General features: G+C 43.7%; 1 protein-coding gene across 1 annotated transcript in view; it reads left to right on the top strand.

The window, feature by feature from the left end:
- Positions 1–2,196: 2,196 nt before the first annotated feature.
- CDH8 (cadherin 8) overlaps positions 2,197–19,305 on the top strand; it is a 429,973-nt gene continuing 412,864 nt past the window's right edge. Inside the window, exons 1-2 of the mRNA XM_038740092.1 lie at positions 2,197–2,382; positions 15,861–16,292. Of these exons, the coding sequence (XP_038596020.1) occupies positions 16,041–16,292 (252 nt within the window). The 5' untranslated portion in view covers positions 2,197–2,382; positions 15,861–16,040. The remainder of the gene's footprint in view (positions 2,383–15,860; positions 16,293–19,305) is intronic.

Here is a 19,305-nt window from a genome sequence, read left to right as displayed (position 1 = left end):
TTATAGAAATGTATATAAGTGCCATGGGCTGAGGGTGGGGCGATTGCCAAATGTCCAGAGGTCACAGATCCAACTGCAAAAGACACAATATCATCTATTTGAAATCCAGTGCATCTAGAGCAACAGTCTCTTGACCCAGCAGGTGATCTTAACTTGATTAGAATACAGTTCATCCTCTTAATCGGTATTTACAAGTTCCAGAGTGCATGAGAGCAACCTTGAGCTCAGAGCACATAATTGCTCAGTGTTCACCAGAAAGGGTATGTCATCTTTCCACTCCAGAGCAATCCAATAAATATCTTTTAGGTGACAGCAAGAATGTGGAATAGACAGATATTAGACCTCCAGTCAATACCTTTTCAATGTTTCACAGGGGGATGTTAGATGCAGCACAAAAAATGTCAAATTTGCATAAATATTATAAGCATATTGTGCCTATCTTTTTCATTCTGCTCACTCCATCTCATTAATTCCAGTCAGACAGCAGAAGGAGCTCCTTCAACTTAGTCTGCTTCCTCCCCTCCTTTCCCCTTATGGTGTGGGTTCAGCTCTATGGATGGAAAACCCTTCTGGACACTGCTTTAATATCTTCTGTCTGCCAAGATCAGAGTAAGGAGTGTGCTCCCTGCTGACATTTTCTGGCGAAACATGCAAAAGAACAAGGGTACGAGTTATGACTTGAAAAAAGTTAGGTCACCATCTTGAACCCTGAAAGGTTCAGAATAGGATGATCAAGATGGTTTAATATACGCTCAGTGCATGCTAATAATCCCTTGAGTTGGTAGAATGCTTTCATTTTTCCCAAGTGCTTTCACATCAATTATTTCATCTTTCCTCGCTCTGTCCCTGCAAGGGAGAGCAAAGATCACTTCCCCATTTTCCAGATGAGGAAACAGAGGCCCAGAGTGGTTATGACTTGCCCAAGGTCTAGAGCTGGGATTAGAACCCAGATCGCCATGACTCCCACACTCGTGTTCCTTCCACTAGTCTCTGAATTCCTTGTGGGCAGGGATTGTGTCTACTGACACTATTTTATTGCACTCTCCCAAACACTTAGTACAACGTTCTGCACACGGTAAGTGCTGAATGAATGCCATTAATCGATTATTAATGAGTTACCTGCATAACTTTGCCAGCTTGGCTGTGATGGACGATGATTCCTAGGACTTTTTCATTTACACCCCTACCTAGCCAGTTTTTTGGTGTGGTTTGGTATCATCACTTGCAGGGTTTAAGGGTGGGAGGGTCAGTCAGTCAGTCAATCGTATTTATTGAGCAGTCACTGGGTGCAGAACCCTGGACTGTTGCCAACTTGTACTTCCCAAGCGCTTAGTACAGTGCTCTGCAGACAGTAAGCACTCAATAAATACGATTGATTGATTGACTAAGCATTTAGGAAATTACAATATGAGACACGTTCCCTGCCCACAGTGAGCTTACAGTCCAAAGGGTGGTGTTGGGGGTTGCTGATCCTAGCCTAGAAACGAAAACTTCTCTACCTACTCACCACTGACTTTGCATACTCTTGCTGGGGGTGGGGTGTGGGATGTGTGTGTGTTGGGGGGGGGGAAGGGTGATACGGGGGAGGGGAGGCATGACATACCATGCAGCTCCTGGAAAGGTCAAAAAGCTCCTCCCTGCAAGCCTGCTCTTTCCTAACCGTTGGACCCTGTGGCCTTCCTTCCAAATGACTCCTCATTCTCAGATCATGATAGATGCTGTGTTGATTCCCTTACCTACGGGGCTGTCCCCTGTGCCCTCCCCTTCACTGCCACCCCCTTCCCTCTCTGCTCTCCTAGCCTTCTTCCTTCCGGGAGGCTAAACCCGGGAATGTGAGTCGGAGCTCCCGGGCTGGGTGGGGACAGGCTCCGAAGAAAGGAATGATAGAAAAGTTGTGTGAGCACTCGCTCGTTCTCTCCTTCTGTCTCCCTTAGAGAGAGAGAGAGAGAGAGAGAGAGAGAGAGAGAGAGAGAGAGAGAGTGTGTGTGTGTCTCGCTTTCTCTGGGTCTCGCTCTGTCTCCCTGATTTTTTTTTTAAAAGGGGAAGAGCGAGAGGAGGGGAAAAAAAAAAGCCCAAACCCAACCCACCCTGCCTGCATTTCCAAGCGGTGGACCTGCCTCCGAGACCAGCCCAATAAGAGCTGCGCGGGGAGGCTGCCGCCTGCTCACTTTTCCACCTCGCTTCACAGTTGCGTCTGGCGGGTGGCCGGCCGGCCGGGAACAGCGGAGCGCTGCCACCCAGATTAGCCGATCGATCGGGATCAGCCCCGCTGCCCGGGCCGCCGGCCGGAGACATGCCCGCGGCGCTTGGCCATGAGGGCAGCGAGACCTGAGCAGACCGGGCCCCTGCCCCTGCCCCGCTGCCGTCCCAGGCTGAGCACCGGTAAGTGGCAGTCGTGGGGAGGCGGGAGGGGCGGGTCGGGCCGGGACCGAGCCTCACCCGTCGGGTGGCTCTGCCCGCACTGGGCCAGCCTCCGTCCAGCCCCGGCGGAGACAGTCCCCCGGACTGTTTCCCCGGACGAGGGGCTCCCCTGCCCCCCTAGCTATCCCCGCGACCCCAGGCAGGCAGGCACGAACCCATCACTTTTCTCGTTTTTCTCCCGGGTTTCTCCCCTAACTGGCCGGGGCGAAGAGATTCCGGGCAGCCTAGATGCCAACAGGTCCCTGTCACCCTCTCCATCCAATTCCCACCTCCTTCCTTCTTTCCCCTCTCTCTCCCTTCCTCTCTTCCTCCCTTTTTTCCTTCGTCTCTTCCTCTCTTCCTTTCCTCTTCCTCTCTTCTTCCCTTCCTCCCTTCCTCTTTTCCTTCCATCATCTCTTCCCCCTTCCTTCCTCCCTTCCTTCCTTGCATCCTGTCTTGCTCCCTTCATATGTCCCTTCCTTCCTTCCTTCCTTCCTTCATCCCTCTCTTCCTCCTTTCTTCCCTTCCTTCCATCATCTCTTCCTCCCTTCTCTCCTTCCTTCCATCATCTCTTCCCCCTTCCTTCCTTCCTCCCTTCCTTCCTTCCTTCTTTCCTTCTCTCCCTTCCTCTCTCCCTCCCTACTTCCCACAAATGTAGACCACAACCGAACTCTCTCTATCATGCTCACCCCTCATCCACAGCCAAGTCGCAGGGCAAGTCCGTGAAAAGCCATTCCTAGCCGTGGGCAGGAATGCCAGCTGTTGGCTTGGGCTGCTCAGTGGAAGAAATCAGACAGCATGAATTGTTTACTGTCTTCCACGCACAGCATTAGTCCTTAATAGAAAGCAAACGACCAGCTGCCCACCTTCGCTCCAATTAAAGAAGAGAGCCGCCAAGGAGCTAAACAGCCGGTGAAGGATCCTCTTAACTTTATTCTTCCTCTTTTGACAATTCCTCGAGTTTCCCTTGAATAGGAATGATCAGGAATACTTTCCTCGGTTTGATGTCTTAGATTTCCTTATAATCAGATTTCCAGACAGGGTTTTCCTCAGGGTTTGAATGGAAATGTCAAAAACTGAGCTGGGTTGGAAAGCGATGTTTTTCAGGCATTGACACAAGTTAAAATGAGGGGAAATGTAAAGGTAGTGGCTATATTGTACAAAACTACCCAAAGACCATTCTTCCTACCCATGGACTACCACTTAAATGGTTAAAAGCTTTTCTGCATGTCCCCTCCTGGCTTCATTATGTGCTCTTTTCAACTGGAAAACTATATGTGGGAAATAGATACTTATGTAAGATTCTAGTGTAGGATTTTCCATGCATTAACCCTCACTGTTATACCTCGCCGAATGCAGAATGAGCCATGGCATTCCTCATGAAACAGAGCCGAAATTTCTGCCTAGTTGTCTCATTTATTCAGGGGTGCCCTATTCTTTCTGTTCTACGTGGTTCAGGGCAAATGCAGGTTTTTCCTCTGATTTTCATCATTTGAAGCATCGGTGTCATAAAGAGCATATTACCTGAGAGCAAAATTTGTTGTGTGTTGCGGGGATCCTCAGAGGAACCTTATAACTAGTATGGTTTTTCATCACACTGCAATCTGTGGCATTGAGAAAGTCCGAGAAATTCGTAATTCATGAAAATGCAGTCAGCGTGGCAATTACAAATGGGGGATCTTGCAAGGCTCTGATATCGATTCCAAGAGCCCCTGTCTCATGTTTATTTCTCCATGGAAAAGGTGAAAGGTCTCAATCCATCTTTGATTCCCCCCCCCCCCCAAAAAAAAATCCCTTCCAATTCCAGGTGAGGGAATCCTTCTCAGACCATACCTCCAGCTTTGGACTATTCTAGTCCCCCTTAATCAGACCTGCCTTCTTGCCAAAAACTGTTCAAAGAATGAGCAGTTGGCCTTAGACCCCATATGAATCGGCTTCTTGTAGACTGTAGGAGCACAGAAGCTTTGCTGCTGTTTATAGAATTTCTGGATGGACCGACCATCTTCAGTTTTATTTGGTACACTCTGACTAATTCCCTCTGAAATCTCTACAGATTTCAGTACTGATATGTTTCCAGTGAGCTTCCTCTCTGGGTCCTGGAATTTAACTCCCAGTGATTAAACTCCTCTAAGATGAAACGGCTCTGTCTAATGTCATAAAAGTCTCTCACTTACCTATCCTTAGTTCCCCCAACATGAGACTTTGAAAGACTTTATATCCTACTGCTAGTGTGAGAGGTCAGCCATTTTACCCTTGAGGCATCTGAAAAAAAGTTGAAGATCTTGTACACGATTGTAAAATAATGCTCAGAGCAGAAACAGAATTTTACTTCCCCACAACATGAACGGTGACTTTGAAGGGAAATTCGACCATGAAAACTCACTTTACATCCGCTGGGACATGAATCGTTCTTCAAGAAATGAGCGTTACTGTAGAGCACTTTCGAAAGGCTTAATAGTTGGCCAAACTTTACTCTCTCTGTAAGAGCTTACAGGATAGAGAACCGCTTCAGGTGAGGATCCCAAAGATGAGCCCAGCCTGTATTTCTGATGACTGGTGTACGACTCCACTCATAATGCAAACACCTGTCTTTCGTCTTTCAGCCACCCAAACTTCCTTGGCTTTCATGGTAGCAGCCCACCCGGTGGTCACTGTTTGGTGACAAAATGTATTCTCGAGAAATATCGGTTTAATCGCTGAGATCAGGGAATTGCGAATTATCATCTCATAACTTTCACGTGCAATAAACTAGATTTTATCAAAGAAAAGGAAGCAAAAAAGAACAGGATTTACTAGTAAAGTGTTCCAAGTATCATTGCTACCACAAGCTTGTGTCAATAGAATTCAATTACAGTATATGGTAAAAATACCACATTTTTCTGTCTTGTTGCCATAGAAAAGGTGATATACTTCAAAGGTTTATATGCATATCTATTTGAGGAAATTTACCCTTTAGAAGCTATGATTGTGCACATGAAATTGACATTCAGTTTACATTTCCAACTATTCTTTTTCAGTACAGTTTTTTGTTTGACAAATCAAGGGGGGGGTGGGGGGGATAGAACCAGTGCAGTAGCATTTCAATTATGAATGCAATTTCAGTTCTCAAGATCTCCCTGTGAAAATATGGTACTTGGCGGGTTATAAATTCCATTTTTTTCTGTTTCACATTTTTTAAGATAGGTGTGTCTGGGAGAAAACGGTAGTGTACTTGGATTTCCAATACTGCCCTGACTCCCCGCTTGAAAGACTCAACTGGATTCTAAATTGGGAATAGGTGACTTGCCTTCCCTGCCACAGGTTTCACACCTTTCAATCAGAGGGTAGTGTGTGTTTCAGAACAAATGGTCAATCCAAGGAAGCACTACAAATTCGTGTGTTCCTATAAGTGACTTGTTTGTTGGTCCTTGAGGTTTCTAAATCCTCTCTTCCACTCCTTTTGGAATAGGAGGGAGAGGAGAAAATGATCTCCCTTCTTTAGCAGCATGTAACTCACGCATTTACCTTAGGAAGCAAATGGGCATAAATAGATAGGGACATCAGTTGAGGACTAAAACCTATCTTCTCAATAGCCATTTTTAATTAACTGGAAGGTTACTGTCCTTCATTATTTCATTTTCATGGAAATTTAGGATGAGCACTGTATTGCTTCTGAGCTATGGGCTGTTGCCTGCTTCAGATGCAACTAAAAGGAGAAAATGAGTTGAACCTGGCCACTTCAAAAGGTCAGAAATGAAATCAGTTCAATAGGTTTCTTCGAACTGAATCTTCATCATCATTCCATGGCATAAATGGTCACCAATAATGCCTCCTGTCTTTAATGTATGGAGTTTCATTTGCAGAGTTTTAAATGTCATAGGCAGCTTTTAACCCGAACATCTCCTATCTTCTTGTTTCTTGACATTAGGCAGTTTGGGTACCAGTGGAAGATAGATTACTTGGGGTGTTTGGCTCCCAGCAATGACATCGCTGAAGAAAATCACAGATAGCTGAATAATAGTTATTATTATGACAAAGGCTAAGAGGGAGCAACGTATTTGGCCTTTACTAATTCTTTGGAAATTTTCAATAAAAACAAGTAACTACTTCCTCCATGGTCAAATGTTTGGGGAGAAATGATTAGTTAGGCAAGGTTTCCTAAATGCTTGATTGTCAGTCTTACAGTGCAAGGACCCTGTCTGTCTCTTTTGTAACTCATGTTGCACCCAAATAATATTTTTTTTTCAATCCCTTAAAGGGCTAAGGGAATCTGAAAATGACATAATGCAGCTTCATGACTGGGTGGGCATCAAGGAGAAGCTACTGAGGCTTCATGTGATAGAAAGTTCGATTTTGGAAGGAGAAAAATTCTCATCATTGATTGTAGAATATACAAAATGAATGCAGGCTGTAGTCTTTGCCTTACTGAATAGGCAGACCCACTGTAGCACTGACCAATTTTATTTTTTAACATGGGCTGCCTTTATTTTTGAACTTGAGCAGAGCAGCTCTCTTTTACTATGTGTGAGCTGAAAGTCCGAGGTCTCAGATGACAGTGTTAAACTAATGGGCATTGATCCAAATCAGTAGGAACCTGCTCCCCTGAAATGCCAAAAGTACCAAAGCATTTTTTCCAAATACATTTGGGGTATGCTAATAAATGCTAATAAAGTGTTGATAAAATCAACTGGGAAATTGGGAAATAGCAATTGGGAAATAGCCCATATCTCCCCTCACATCTGCCCCCCTGTTCTCTCCCGCTGCCTCCCCAAGACACACACACACACACGCACACACACACACACACTTTGGTTACTGTAATTCCTTTTCTTTTAAGGATTTTTTAAATTCACATATTAGTAAGTAAAATACAATCTTTATCTTTTCCCCTTGTAGATGAATTAACATGTAAGTAGACTGATTATTAGAGGGCAGAGCATTAAAGTATATTGAAGCAAGAACAAAATAAGATAAATTGATATTTTTGAGTGTGTGGAGCCAGATTTAATAAGCAAATAATTTCAATTCCTTTGTATTTATTTAAGCAACACAGTCATGATAATAGGTCCCTGTAGGATTCGTCACAATGTAAGGCCAGCTTCAATGGAACAGCAATGAACAGGAAAGATCATGCTTTATTGTTTCAAAAATTCAACCTGCTGGATCAAGAAGTTGTGTGACTTAGAACAAATCACTTATCTCTGCTGAATCTGTTTATCCATCTGTTGAATGGAGCCGTTTTGTCCTGCCTGAAAAGTAGTTCACAATCAATCAATCAATCGTATTTATTGAGCGCTTACTGTGTACTGTGTGCAGAGCAACAGTAAGGAGGTTCACAGTTGTTGTACCTCCTTTCTGAATCTGGATTCTCACTGTTTTTGACTAGAGATCAAATCTTTTTCTCTCTCCGCCTTTCACTCCCTCTTCTCCCTGCACTCTGCCTCTCCTTTCCGTTTTTTAAAAATGGTATTTGTTAAGCACTTACTATGTTCCAGGCATTGAACTAAGAGCTGAGGTAGATACAAGATAATAGATAATCAGATTAGACACAGTCCATGTGCTGGGAGCATAGTAAGCGCTTAACAAAGACCATGGTTATCATTATTATTATCAATCCCCTTTTTTTTCAGATGAGGCAGCTGAGGCACAGAGAAGTTAAGTGACTTGCCCAAGGTCACACTGCAGACAAGTGGCATTAGAACCTAGGTCCTTCGGACTCCCAGGTCCAGGCTCTATCCACTAGGCTGTGCTGCTTCTTGTGCTTGTGCTTCTCATGCTCCTCTTTCCCTTCCTTCTTCCCCTTCCCTTCATCCCTCTCCTTCATCTCCCTCCCCTCCCCTTTGCCCTCCTTCCCTCCTTCTCACTTTTCCCCTTCTATCCCACCTCCTGCTCACGTTTTTTTCCACCTTATCCTTCCCTCCTACTTCCTTGCTTCTTCATCCTTTTTTCTGCTTCATCCTTTTTTTCTTTTAGACTGTGAGCCCACTGTTGGGTAGGGACCATCTCTATATGTTGCCAACTTGTACTTCCCAAGCGCTTAGTACAGTGCTCTGCACACAGTAAGTGCTCAATAAATACGATTGATTGATTGATTGCTTTCCACCCTCCTTCCCCTCCTCCCTCCACCTCTTCCCCTCCCCCTTTTCCTTCTGTCCCCTTTTCTTCCTCCGTTTCCCCCCTCCACCTTTCCTTCTGCTTCCTCCTCCCTCCCTCCTCTTCCTCCTCTCTTCCTTTTCCTCCTCCTCCCTCACTCCTCTTTCCTTTTTTTTCCAAAAATTGGTATTTTTTTTCCAGTTAAAGGCTTGGGAGTATTTACCCAAACCCCTATTATTGGAGAGTTCACAGAGCATGGTAATCAGACTACGTAGACCCAGGCAAGGGGAGTTGCTCTACAGAAAATCAAGTGTGTTGAGCTTTGGAGAAGGATCCTATGCAAACTCAACATTTACTATGAACGTCGTCCTGGCGGCTCTTCCCCACCTTGCTGAACATCTCTGCATGGCTAATCGGAGCCTGGATCTCCTCCTCCGTCCAGTAGATCCAGGCTTGGGGCAGCCGCAGGGGAAAGAGGGCGATAGAGCATCATGGAAAGAAAAACGTCTCTCTCAGAGCTTGCCTTAGCTGCCCACGCTAATTAAAATATAGAATGTTCAGTTTCGTTATTATGATTTCATTTACAAGTGAAAGAGAGAAGGCGAGAGAGGGAGTGAGAGTGTCTGTGTGTGTGTGTGTGTGTGTGTGTGTGTGTGTGTGTGTGAGAGAGAGAGAGAGAGAGAGACAGAAAGAGAGAGAGCTTTGTCGTTTTTGTAGTTGTATTAGTTATAAATTTAGGAAGAGACACCAGCACCCTAAAAGAGCTGTTTTCTTCCGATTCACATCAACATGTGCTATATTGTTCAATGGAAGTAACGAAGAGTTTTTATTTAAATCTAACATTCCTATATAAAGAACTCTCTACTGGGTACAAATCTATAGACTGAAACAAAAAGCGTCTTGTTATTCTAATTAACTGCATTGCAGGACAAACACAGGCAAGAATGACTGAAGGTAAGCTGCATTAGGAAGGAGTGTTGAGAACATTGCCTAGAGCGAAAATAGGCTGGACTCTTTCTCCTAAGGTTTGACAAGAGCTCCGGAGACGCCGGATAAGTGGGGCTCCGGTAGCAGCAGGAGGGCTCTGAGTTAGACTCTAGAAAAAAAAAAAAAAGGAAGACAAAAAACCCAGCCCCAAACTCCGTGGCTTCAGGGGTTGGAAGACACTAGATCGACAAAGTAGGAGAGGTTGTTGGGAGAATAGACAGGGAATATTCAAGACCCTGACTGTTGGAATGCACGGAGATGGGACTGGATCGAGTCCCTCCCCAGCCTTAGGCATCGGCCTGTCTGGAGGGCAAGCAGGTTTGGAATTTCCATTCCTTGAAAGAAAAATCAGGAGGGAGAAATGGATAGAAAGACCCCAAACTTTAAATTCTGAGACAATGAAAGAAGAATTGCCAATGGACTGATAGTGTGTTTGGGAAAGGGCTCTTGGACGTGCTAGCTTTTAAGACTCACTGAGAGCAGGTAAGTTTATGATCCACAGTCAGGAGGGAAAGAAAAAAAATCCTCATCTCTGAAAGTGAGGCAATGGAAAGAAATTCTTCTGAAGGATTGAGGAAGACAGGCTCACTGGTTTTATTATTCTGATTTGGGCAGCCATTCCAGGATCTGTCACCTATATTGGTCAAAGACTATCGCTGGATGGCATGCTTAAGTAATCCAGTGACAACCAGTAGTCTCACCAAATTGGACCCAGCCGGTTTAGTAAGGTGCCATGTTGGATGCAAGATAAGGAACATCTACCTGCTTTTAAGTGCTCTTAAGCAGCGTACCAGTGATGCTAATTGTCCCGGTCTGAAAAAGCATCTAATGAAAACCCCGTTTCCTGTGCATCATTTCGCTTCTATGCAATCATATAGCCAATAACATCAACGGAAAATAAAAGCGTAATTTGCTGTCGACTCCAATAATCTGTTGGATTAGATTCTCAAGCCTTTGTAAATGCTTCTTCTAGATTATTATAATGGCAAATGACTTTTAATAGTTTTTTTTACATACTAATCCAAGTTATTTGCAAAATCAATGGCACAATATTTTTATATAACTAGAGCAAATATCTAAGAATCGACCCAACTCACCTTAACAAAATGTTGGGGTCAGCAGACTTGTCTGAAGCCCATAATTAGAAGCACCTACAAAACAGTAATGAATGCAGAATGAAATTAAAAGGAGATTGCCCCAGAAGAGCTGAAGTTCTTAAAGGAGTTCTTAAGCACATTCCAATGTATAGGAATTCCCGGGAGGCTGAAAAATCTCCTCATCTTACTCTCGTGGTGTAAATCAATGTGGCAGCATTATAATAAAGTGGATTACTTGGGCCAGACAGTCATATTGTGGTTTTGAAATCTAAAAATAAATTGATTTTTTTTCAAGCTTTTACAACCCTTACTCAATTTCTCTCTCGTGGAGTATAGGTAAGCAGTTTGTGTGTTCAACTACTTTTTATAAACTTTATTAATTCTGGTAATAGTGTCTTAGCATTGAGTGGCATCTCCAGGATCTTTTGAAAGCTCCCTTGTAATCACTAAAGAAGCCCACGTTGGATTGGTGGTCACCAGCGATGTGGGTTGTCAAAGACCCATTTTGCCAGTCTAGTGAAACCTGGATGGCCATTGGCACCGTGAAATCTCGCCTTGTTCGTAGCACAGTCTCACCATGTAGCCTGGCAGTGAGTCAAGTTCCACCTGCCAGTTTGGATATATGTGGGAATGAGGTCAAAAAGTCAATGGGATTTGGGCAGCTACTGTATGTAGAGCACTGAACTAGATGCTTGGAAGAGTAATACTAATAACTGTAGTATTTGTGAAGGGCTTAACTGGGTACCAAGCACTGGGATAAACTTGAGTGGGCCAATTATGCATTGATCAGATACAGTCCCTATCCCACATGGGGCTTACACTGTAAGCAGGAGGGAGAAAATATACTTAATTCCCATTTTACAGATGAGGAAACAGAGGCACAGACTAGGGTTAGTAGAAGTAAATTGTAACCTTCATGTGGGCAGGGAATGTGTCACTCTATTTTGTCCTTCCCAAATGCTTAGTGCAATAAATACCACTACTACTACCACTACTATTGCTCTTCTGGTACCATTACTTCTACAACTGCTGTTACTCCTACTACATGATCCCTACTCTCAAGGTGTGAGATCACAGCAGCAAACGGCCATTCATTCATTCAATCAATCGTATTTATTGAGTGCTTACTGTGTGCTGAGCATTGTACTTAGTAAGCAGTTGGAAAGTTCAATACAGCAATAGAGACAATCCCTGCTCACAACTGGCTTAGAGTCTAGAGCCCGGGCTTTGGAGTCAGAGGTCATGGGTTCAAATCCCGGCTCTGCCAATTGTCAGCTGTGTGACTTTGGGCAAGTCACTTCACTTCTCTGTGCCTCAGTTACCTCATCTGTAAAATGGGAATTAAGACTGTGAGCCCCCTGTGGGACAACCTGATCACCTTACAACCTCCCCAGCGCTTAGAACAGTCTTTGCACATAGTAAGCGCTTAATAAATGCCATCATTATTATTATTATTTAGAGCGGGAGAGACGGACATCAAAACAAGTCATTCCTTCATGTAGCAAAAATAAAGCAATGGACATGTGTTGAAATTTAAATCCAGAACATACTGTGAGAATGGTGGCCCCTAAACTATTAAATAGCATACAGTCCTCTCTCAGAACAGTCCTTGCTCTCTGCAGTCAGTTTTCCAAATGCGGACTTTGTCATATACACATAATCACATGCACGATACTGATTAAAGTCGAAATGGACCCTGCCTTGGGAAAGATTGACTGCAAGTCCTCAAATACCTAAAGTTATGCTTTAGGAAAAGCTTCTGGAGAACATCTTGTTTATTTCTCCAGTGGCTTGGGGGGTTGTTCAGCCTACAGCACATCCTAGTTGATCTATCTGCCCCACCCTCTTTTGCTTGTTTCCCCTCAGGTGTTGAAGGGCCTGTCAGGATTTGGGATTAGCCTTTTTCAATGGCTCCTAAAGTTTAGGTTCTTTCAGTTAGGTTATGTATTTAGGGCTTGCACAGACCTGGGGTAGATACAAGATAGAAAAAGCAGATGCATCTTTCCCTTTTTTTAATGGTATTTGTTAAGCACTTACTGTGTACCTGGCACTGTGCTAAAGCATAGGGGAAGATACAAGCTAATCAGGTTGGAGACAGTTCCTGTCCCACATGGGGCTCATAGTCTCAATCCCCATTTTACAGATGAGGTAACTGAGGTCCAGAGAAGTGAAGTGACTTACCCAAGGTCACACAGCAGGCAAGTGGCAGAGCCAGGATTAGAACCCTGGTCCTCTGACTCCAAGCCCAGAGTCTTTCCCCTAGGCCATGCTGCTTCTTCCACATGGGCCTCACGGTCCTGGTGAGGATGAAAGCAATGCCTTTGAATTTCTTCAAGATTAAATAAAAATATTATTTTAAAGAGACAGCCTATTGGGGGGACAATATCATCAATATTCATTCATTCATTCCATCAGTCATATTTATTGAGTGCTTAATGTGTGCAAAGCACTGTACTAAGAACTTGGGAGAGTACAATATAAGAATGAATAATAATAATGTTGATATTTGTTAAGCACTTATTATGTGCCAAGCACTGTTCTAAGCGCTGGGGTAGATACAAAGTCATCAGGTTGTCCCATGTGGGGCTCACGGTTTTAATCCCCATTTTACAGATGAGGTAACTGAGGCACAGAGAAGTTAAGTGACTTGCCCAAAGTCACACAGCTGATAAGTGGCAGAGCCAGGATTAGAAACCATGACCTCTAACTCCCAAGCCCGTGCTCTTTCCACTAAGCCATGCTGCTTCTCAACAGACACATTCCCTGTCCACAATGAGTTTACCATCTAGAGGTGACAGTATGAATAAATACATAAATAAATAAATTATAAACATGTTAATAAGTGCCATGAGTCTGGGAGCTGGGGATGAATAAAGGGAGCAAGTCAGGGTGATGCAGAAGGGAGTGAGAGAAGAGGGAAAGAGGGCTTAGTCAGGGAATCAATCAATCATATTTATTGAGTGCTTACTGTGTGCAGAGCACTGTACTAAGCGCTTGGGAAGTACAAGTTGGCAACATATAGAGACAGTCTCTACCCAACAGTGGGCTCACAGTCTAGAAGGGGGAGACAGAGAACAAAACCAAACATATTAACAAAATAAAATAAATAGAATAGATATGTACAAGTAAAATAAATAAATAGAGTAATAAATATGTACAAACATATATACATATATACAGGTGCTGTGAGGAAGGGAAGGAGGTAAGACGGGGGATGGAGAGGGGAACGAGGGGGAGAGGACGGAGGGGGCTCAGTCTGGGAAGGCCTCCTGGTGGAGGTGAGTTCTCAGTAGGGCCTTGAAGGGAGGAAGAGAGCTAGCTTGGCGGATGTTGGGAGGGAGGGCATTCCAGGCCAGGGGGATGACTGTGGGCCGGGGTCCGATGGCCGGACAGGTGAGAATGAGGCATGGTGAGGAGATTAGCGGCAGAGGAGCGGAGGGTGCGGGCTGGGCTGTAGAAGGAGAGAAGGGAAGGCCTCTTGGAGGAGCTGTGCCTTCACTAAGGCTTTGAAGGTGGAGGGACTAACTGTCTCTTGGATGTAAGGAGGGAGAGCATTCTGGGCCAGAGGTAGGACTTGGGCCAGATGTCCGCGGAGAAGATTAGTGTAGTATTGAGTGAGTGATTGTGGAAGGAAAGCTCTGTATTTAGCTTTTGGGAGAGTATAACAGAACAAAGATTCTTAGTTCCAGCTATTCTGGATTTTACAAGGCAATATAAACTTTTTTACCCATGCTCAAGGAATTCTGACAACATTCTTTAGTGCTACTACTCAAGCGCTTAGTACAGTGCTCTGCACACAGTGCTCAATAAATATGATTGAATGAATAGTTGTAGTAGCAGCAGCAGCAAAAGAAGTAACAGTAATCGTCTCAAGTGCTTACTGGGTGCAGAGCCCCGTGCTAAGCACTGAGAAAAAAAAAATACCCTGATGAGAATTGGACATGGTCCCTGGCCCACAAAAGGCTCACAGTGGATGAAGAGATGAGATACTTTTAAGAAGTCAGGGAGTTGCCATGGAAATTCATGTTTTCCCCTTTTCTAGGAAAATGACTCTGTTTCCTGACCCTCCGTTCAACAGTCTCTCTCCCCCCACCACCCCCTTGTGAGTAGTTGAAAGGTCTTGCATTTTGCCTCTAATTCCATTCAAAGAGTGACAATGAAGACGATTGCAGTGGTCAGCTTGTTAAACTAGGGACACTACCTTTATTGGCCTGGAAACCCAAACTAAAGCAAATCAGCTCCTTCCACATAGACCACTAAGCAGCCCATCAGATGGTAATGACTTTCTATCACTACAGTCCTGGGTCAGATTTGAACTGGCCACCTCCAGGTGAAAGGGCCTCTTTCCCATTATTAATTCCCTGAGTCAACCAGTTCCCTATGGTTTCCTGAAGAATTACTTTTGAATCTGATCCAATCCAGCTGGATTTTTTTCCCAAGAACCACTGATTTTATTTCTTGTCTTTTTTTTTATATGGAAGTAATACATTTTGCCATACTGAAGATAAGGAAAAAATAGTAGCCGATAACTCTGGTAATTTTATTTTTGAAAGGAGCCCTTCCCAAATCACCTCAATTGAACAATTATATTTTGACCAAATTGAATCCTCCCAATTTTTTTTTAATGGAATTTAAATCCGTTATTGGTCTAGGCATTGAAGAAACCCTAATACCTGTATGTACTAGACACCAGAAAATTTATTTCTGAGAGATTCCAATTTTGCCTTCTTACTAATAGCTTGATACAGAATTCCCTCCTTTAACCTGAACAAACTAGCTTTCCAGGTTTCTGAAATGGCAAAGGCTGTGGGAGCTGTGTTTAGTTTTCTCTTCTTAAAAACAGGATAATGGGCTTATCATTCCCTGACTGACATACTTGGTTTTGCTGGACAGTGTTGGATTAGTCATCAGGTCTGTTTAAAATAGTAAAAGTAACGTTTTTCACTATCAAACATATATAAACAGAGGTGTTTTCCTTGGCATTTCTCTAAATTCTTGTTGGAAAAGCATACATTTATTGGGTTTCCTTAAGAACATGAGATAAAAAAGAAAAACAGCTCCCTGATACTATTCTTCTTGTGTCAGTTATTTGTGGTCAGCTTTTATAGAAAGAGAGTATTTATTAATGACATCTAACAAGGCTTTCCTACAAATGAAAAGCACAGATCACTCTGGTCTGCAAAATAGGATGCCCCTGAACTGATACCTGCTGTTTTTTCCTTGATCGGCAATTTTAGAAATAAGTGAATGTGTTTGAAATCTGCTTCCATGTATTTTTAGCTGGAATGTTCCTTGTTTTGGCAGGAATCTGGAAGTTCGAGACTCCAGTGGATCTCGGTCTTCTCATCCAAGCAGTTTCTAGTTACGGTTGTTGTGCCGAAATAGTGAGCATCCTACGCTGCATAATGAATCAGATGGTTGACACCCAGAAGCAGATGCAGTAACCGTTGAATTTTTCTGGTGATCGGCTGACCTGGTGGCACGATGTCAGAACGACTTGTGGACATGCTTTTAGACCTATGGACTCCATTAATGCTTCTGTGGATTTTTGTTGTGCCTCAAATGTCCATGGCCCCGATGAACCACTCTCAACCTTTACCTACTGACTCCAGTGTAGAACTGGACGGACTCATTGACGATCAGCGTGTTTTGAACCGTTCCAAGAGGGGCTGGGTTTGGAATCAAATGTTTGTCCTGGAAGAGTTTTCTGGACCGGAACCCATACTAGTTGGCCGGGTAAGTGTGCTGTCTGAGATGATAACTCACACCTCAGTTCGTATTGCTTGTGAAACTGGAGTCCCCAAAAGGCTTGCTCGTTTTCAAAGAGTATCTTCAGAGCTCCAAAACAGGGTGAGCCTTTTGCTTGTTAGCTGGTTATGGTATTTATTAAGCACTTACTATGTGCCAAGCACTGGGGTAGATATAAAACCATAACAGACCAGAAACAGTCCCTGGCCCACACTGTGCTCACAATCTTGGGTGACAGTGAAAATAATTCCCTTGAAGACCATCGAATGTAAACCAGAAACGTCTCATCACCCACGAGTACAGACGTTTGGGTGGAGACTTGCCTCAAGTCTCTCTCGTTTTTTGGTCAAGGATACAGAAACTGATGTGGCTTTTCTCTAATGTCACAAGCAGCTATGTTTGCCTTCTCTACTGTAGAAAATGGTCCTCACTTCATGGTCTTTTCACTAAGCTATTCTTTGGAAGCCAGTTTGATTTTTCTGTGATGGGTTAAAAAGCCACTATCCAATCAAGGTGTTAAACACGGGCTCCTGGGTGGTGTGAACTCATTTGTCTGAAAGAAAGGAACTACTCAGACAAGGGGAGGGTGTGATTTATTTTAATACAATAGGGGTAGAATTTGGTAATGTCTTAAGAGTAGGGTGAAATAACAGTTAACTATTCAGGCTTTAACTTCCCCCTTGCTAGCCCTCTCTGGCTAGTTACTGATCTTTTTTGATTTCCTTTCTCAATGCTGATTTTTTTTGTTGCAGTCAGGGGCTCGGTGATATACTAGTTTTAAGTAGACATGCTATCATTATTTGCATCTCCATTTATTCTGAATAGAAGCATCTTAAGAGTAGGGCAAAAATAGGAGTTAAATGTCCTTCTTCCTTGATAGCCTTCTCTGGCTAGTAACCAATCTTTTTTTATTTCTCAGTGTTGGTTTTTTTTTCTCAATCGGGCTTGGGGATACACTGGTGTTAAGTGAAGGCATGTTATCACTTTTTGCATCTCCATTATTGTCTGCTTCGGTACCATTATTAAACCTACACCCAGATGCTCACACACAGAACCTCATTATCTTTGATCTAATTCTGGAAAGCTACAGTGAGTCCAACTTTTTCTGGAATATTTTCTGGAGTGGATTTTCTCAATTTGTGTCATTCAGAAGGGAAGAGTCCTCAGTTCCTTCCTTTCCTGGAGCAAGATAACCACACCCACATGAAATTCCATATAATCAATCAATCCATCAGTGGTATTTATTGAGCACTAGTGTGTGCAGAGCATTATACTAAGCACTTGGGAGAGTACAATAAAATGGAGTTGGTAGGATCCAGTGACCAAAAGGAGCTTACAGTCCAGAGGGGGTGACAGACATTAAAATCAATTACAGATAGGGGAAGGGGTGGGGTGAATATCAAAGTGCTTAAGGAGTACAGACCCAAGTTCATAGGTGACTTGGAGTTAGCGTGGGTAAGGGAAATGAGGGCTTAGTCACAGAAGGCCTCTTGGAGGAGATGTGATTTTAGGAGGGCTTTGATGGTGGGGATAGTGCTCGTCTGTCAGATATGAAGGAGAAGGGAGTTCCCTGGGCTACAGACAGGACACAGATGAGGGGTCCGTGGTGTGATATACAAGATTGGTGTACAGTGAGTAGGTAGGTGTTAGAGGAGTGAAGTGTGTGGGCTGGATCATACTTGGAAATCAGAGAGGTAAAGTCGGAGGGGGAGAGCCGATTTAGTGCCTTATTGTTAATGGTAAGGAGTTTTTGTTTGATTCAGAGATAGATGGGCAACCATTGGAGGTTTTGGAGAATGGGGAGACATGGACTGAGCAGTTTTTTAGAAAAATGAACTGGGTAGCTGAGTGAAGCATGGACTGGAGGGGGAGAGATGGGAGTCAGGGAGATCAGTGAGGAGGCTGATATAGTAGTCATAAACAGGTCACCTTAGGGGTGATCCATTAACCCTTCAAGGCTGGGAGCATCCAAGGAGAAAAGAGCTTCTTCCAGGAACCCTGGGACTTGAAAAGATGATGCATCTTCAGAGTTAGGGCTAATATCTGAAAGAATTTGTATCCTACAGTGGAAAACACTATCCAACTAGAACGCGACATGTTGCCTTCTTATTCAGGATCACTTCATATTGTCACTGCTATAGAACTTCATCTCCAAGTTATACTGGAGTGGGCTGAATTACCAAAATGCTCCCCTGTCTGCTCCTTTTATAATTTTGACCCTCCAATTGAAAGTTCCCTCAGGGGAATGACGAGGAGGAGATAAACTATTTCATACTGGGTCATACCGATGGTCCATCCAGTTCAGGATTATTTTTCCAGCAGTGACACTAAGGGTTGCTTAAAGAAGCAGTGGGATTGGTTGCTATCTTTAACATTCCTCTCGAAGGTTATGATATTCCAAATTTCTCCCTCTAATATTCTCACCCATGACTTGCTTTGAACCTACTCTTAGTCACATAGTCGTGTTCATTCATTCATTCAATCGAGAGGATGCACTGAGCACCTGCTGTGTGGAAAGCACTGTGCTAAGTACTGGGAAGAATACACTGATGGGAATTAGACATGGTCTCTTGCCCCCAAGGAGCTTTGACAATCTAAGAATCAAAGCGGAAGAAACCCAAAACAATACAGAAGACAAGGCCAGGTTATCAAGACAATAAGAATGATGGGGCATTGTAGTTGGAGGATTTCAGGCTCAGTTTCAGGCTTCTCAGAGATCAGAGCTCAGTAGTCACAACAGTCACAGCCACAGCCTTGATAATATCAGAAAAGGTGGGCCACTGGAGAAAGGGTTGATGGGAGACCCAGTGGGATGGGGGCTGGGCAGTGTCTCTTCCAGACAGCAGACTCAGTGATCTGGTAGTAAAGTCATGACATTTGCTGTATACTTTTTCAGTTGTTTCCTGTGGACAGATAATGTCTAACTCTGTTATATTATACTCTCCCAAGCACTTAGTAGAGTGCTCTGCACACATTAAGCACTCATTAAATACAGCTGATT

Source organism: Tachyglossus aculeatus, chromosome X1, assembly GCF_015852505.1.
Source record: "Tachyglossus aculeatus isolate mTacAcu1 chromosome X1, mTacAcu1.pri, whole genome shotgun sequence".
Taxonomy (NCBI): Eukaryota; Metazoa; Chordata; class Mammalia; order Monotremata; family Tachyglossidae; genus Tachyglossus; species Tachyglossus aculeatus.
The sequence above is the reverse complement of the archived record's forward strand: the minus strand, read 5'-3'. Positions and strand labels throughout refer to the sequence as shown.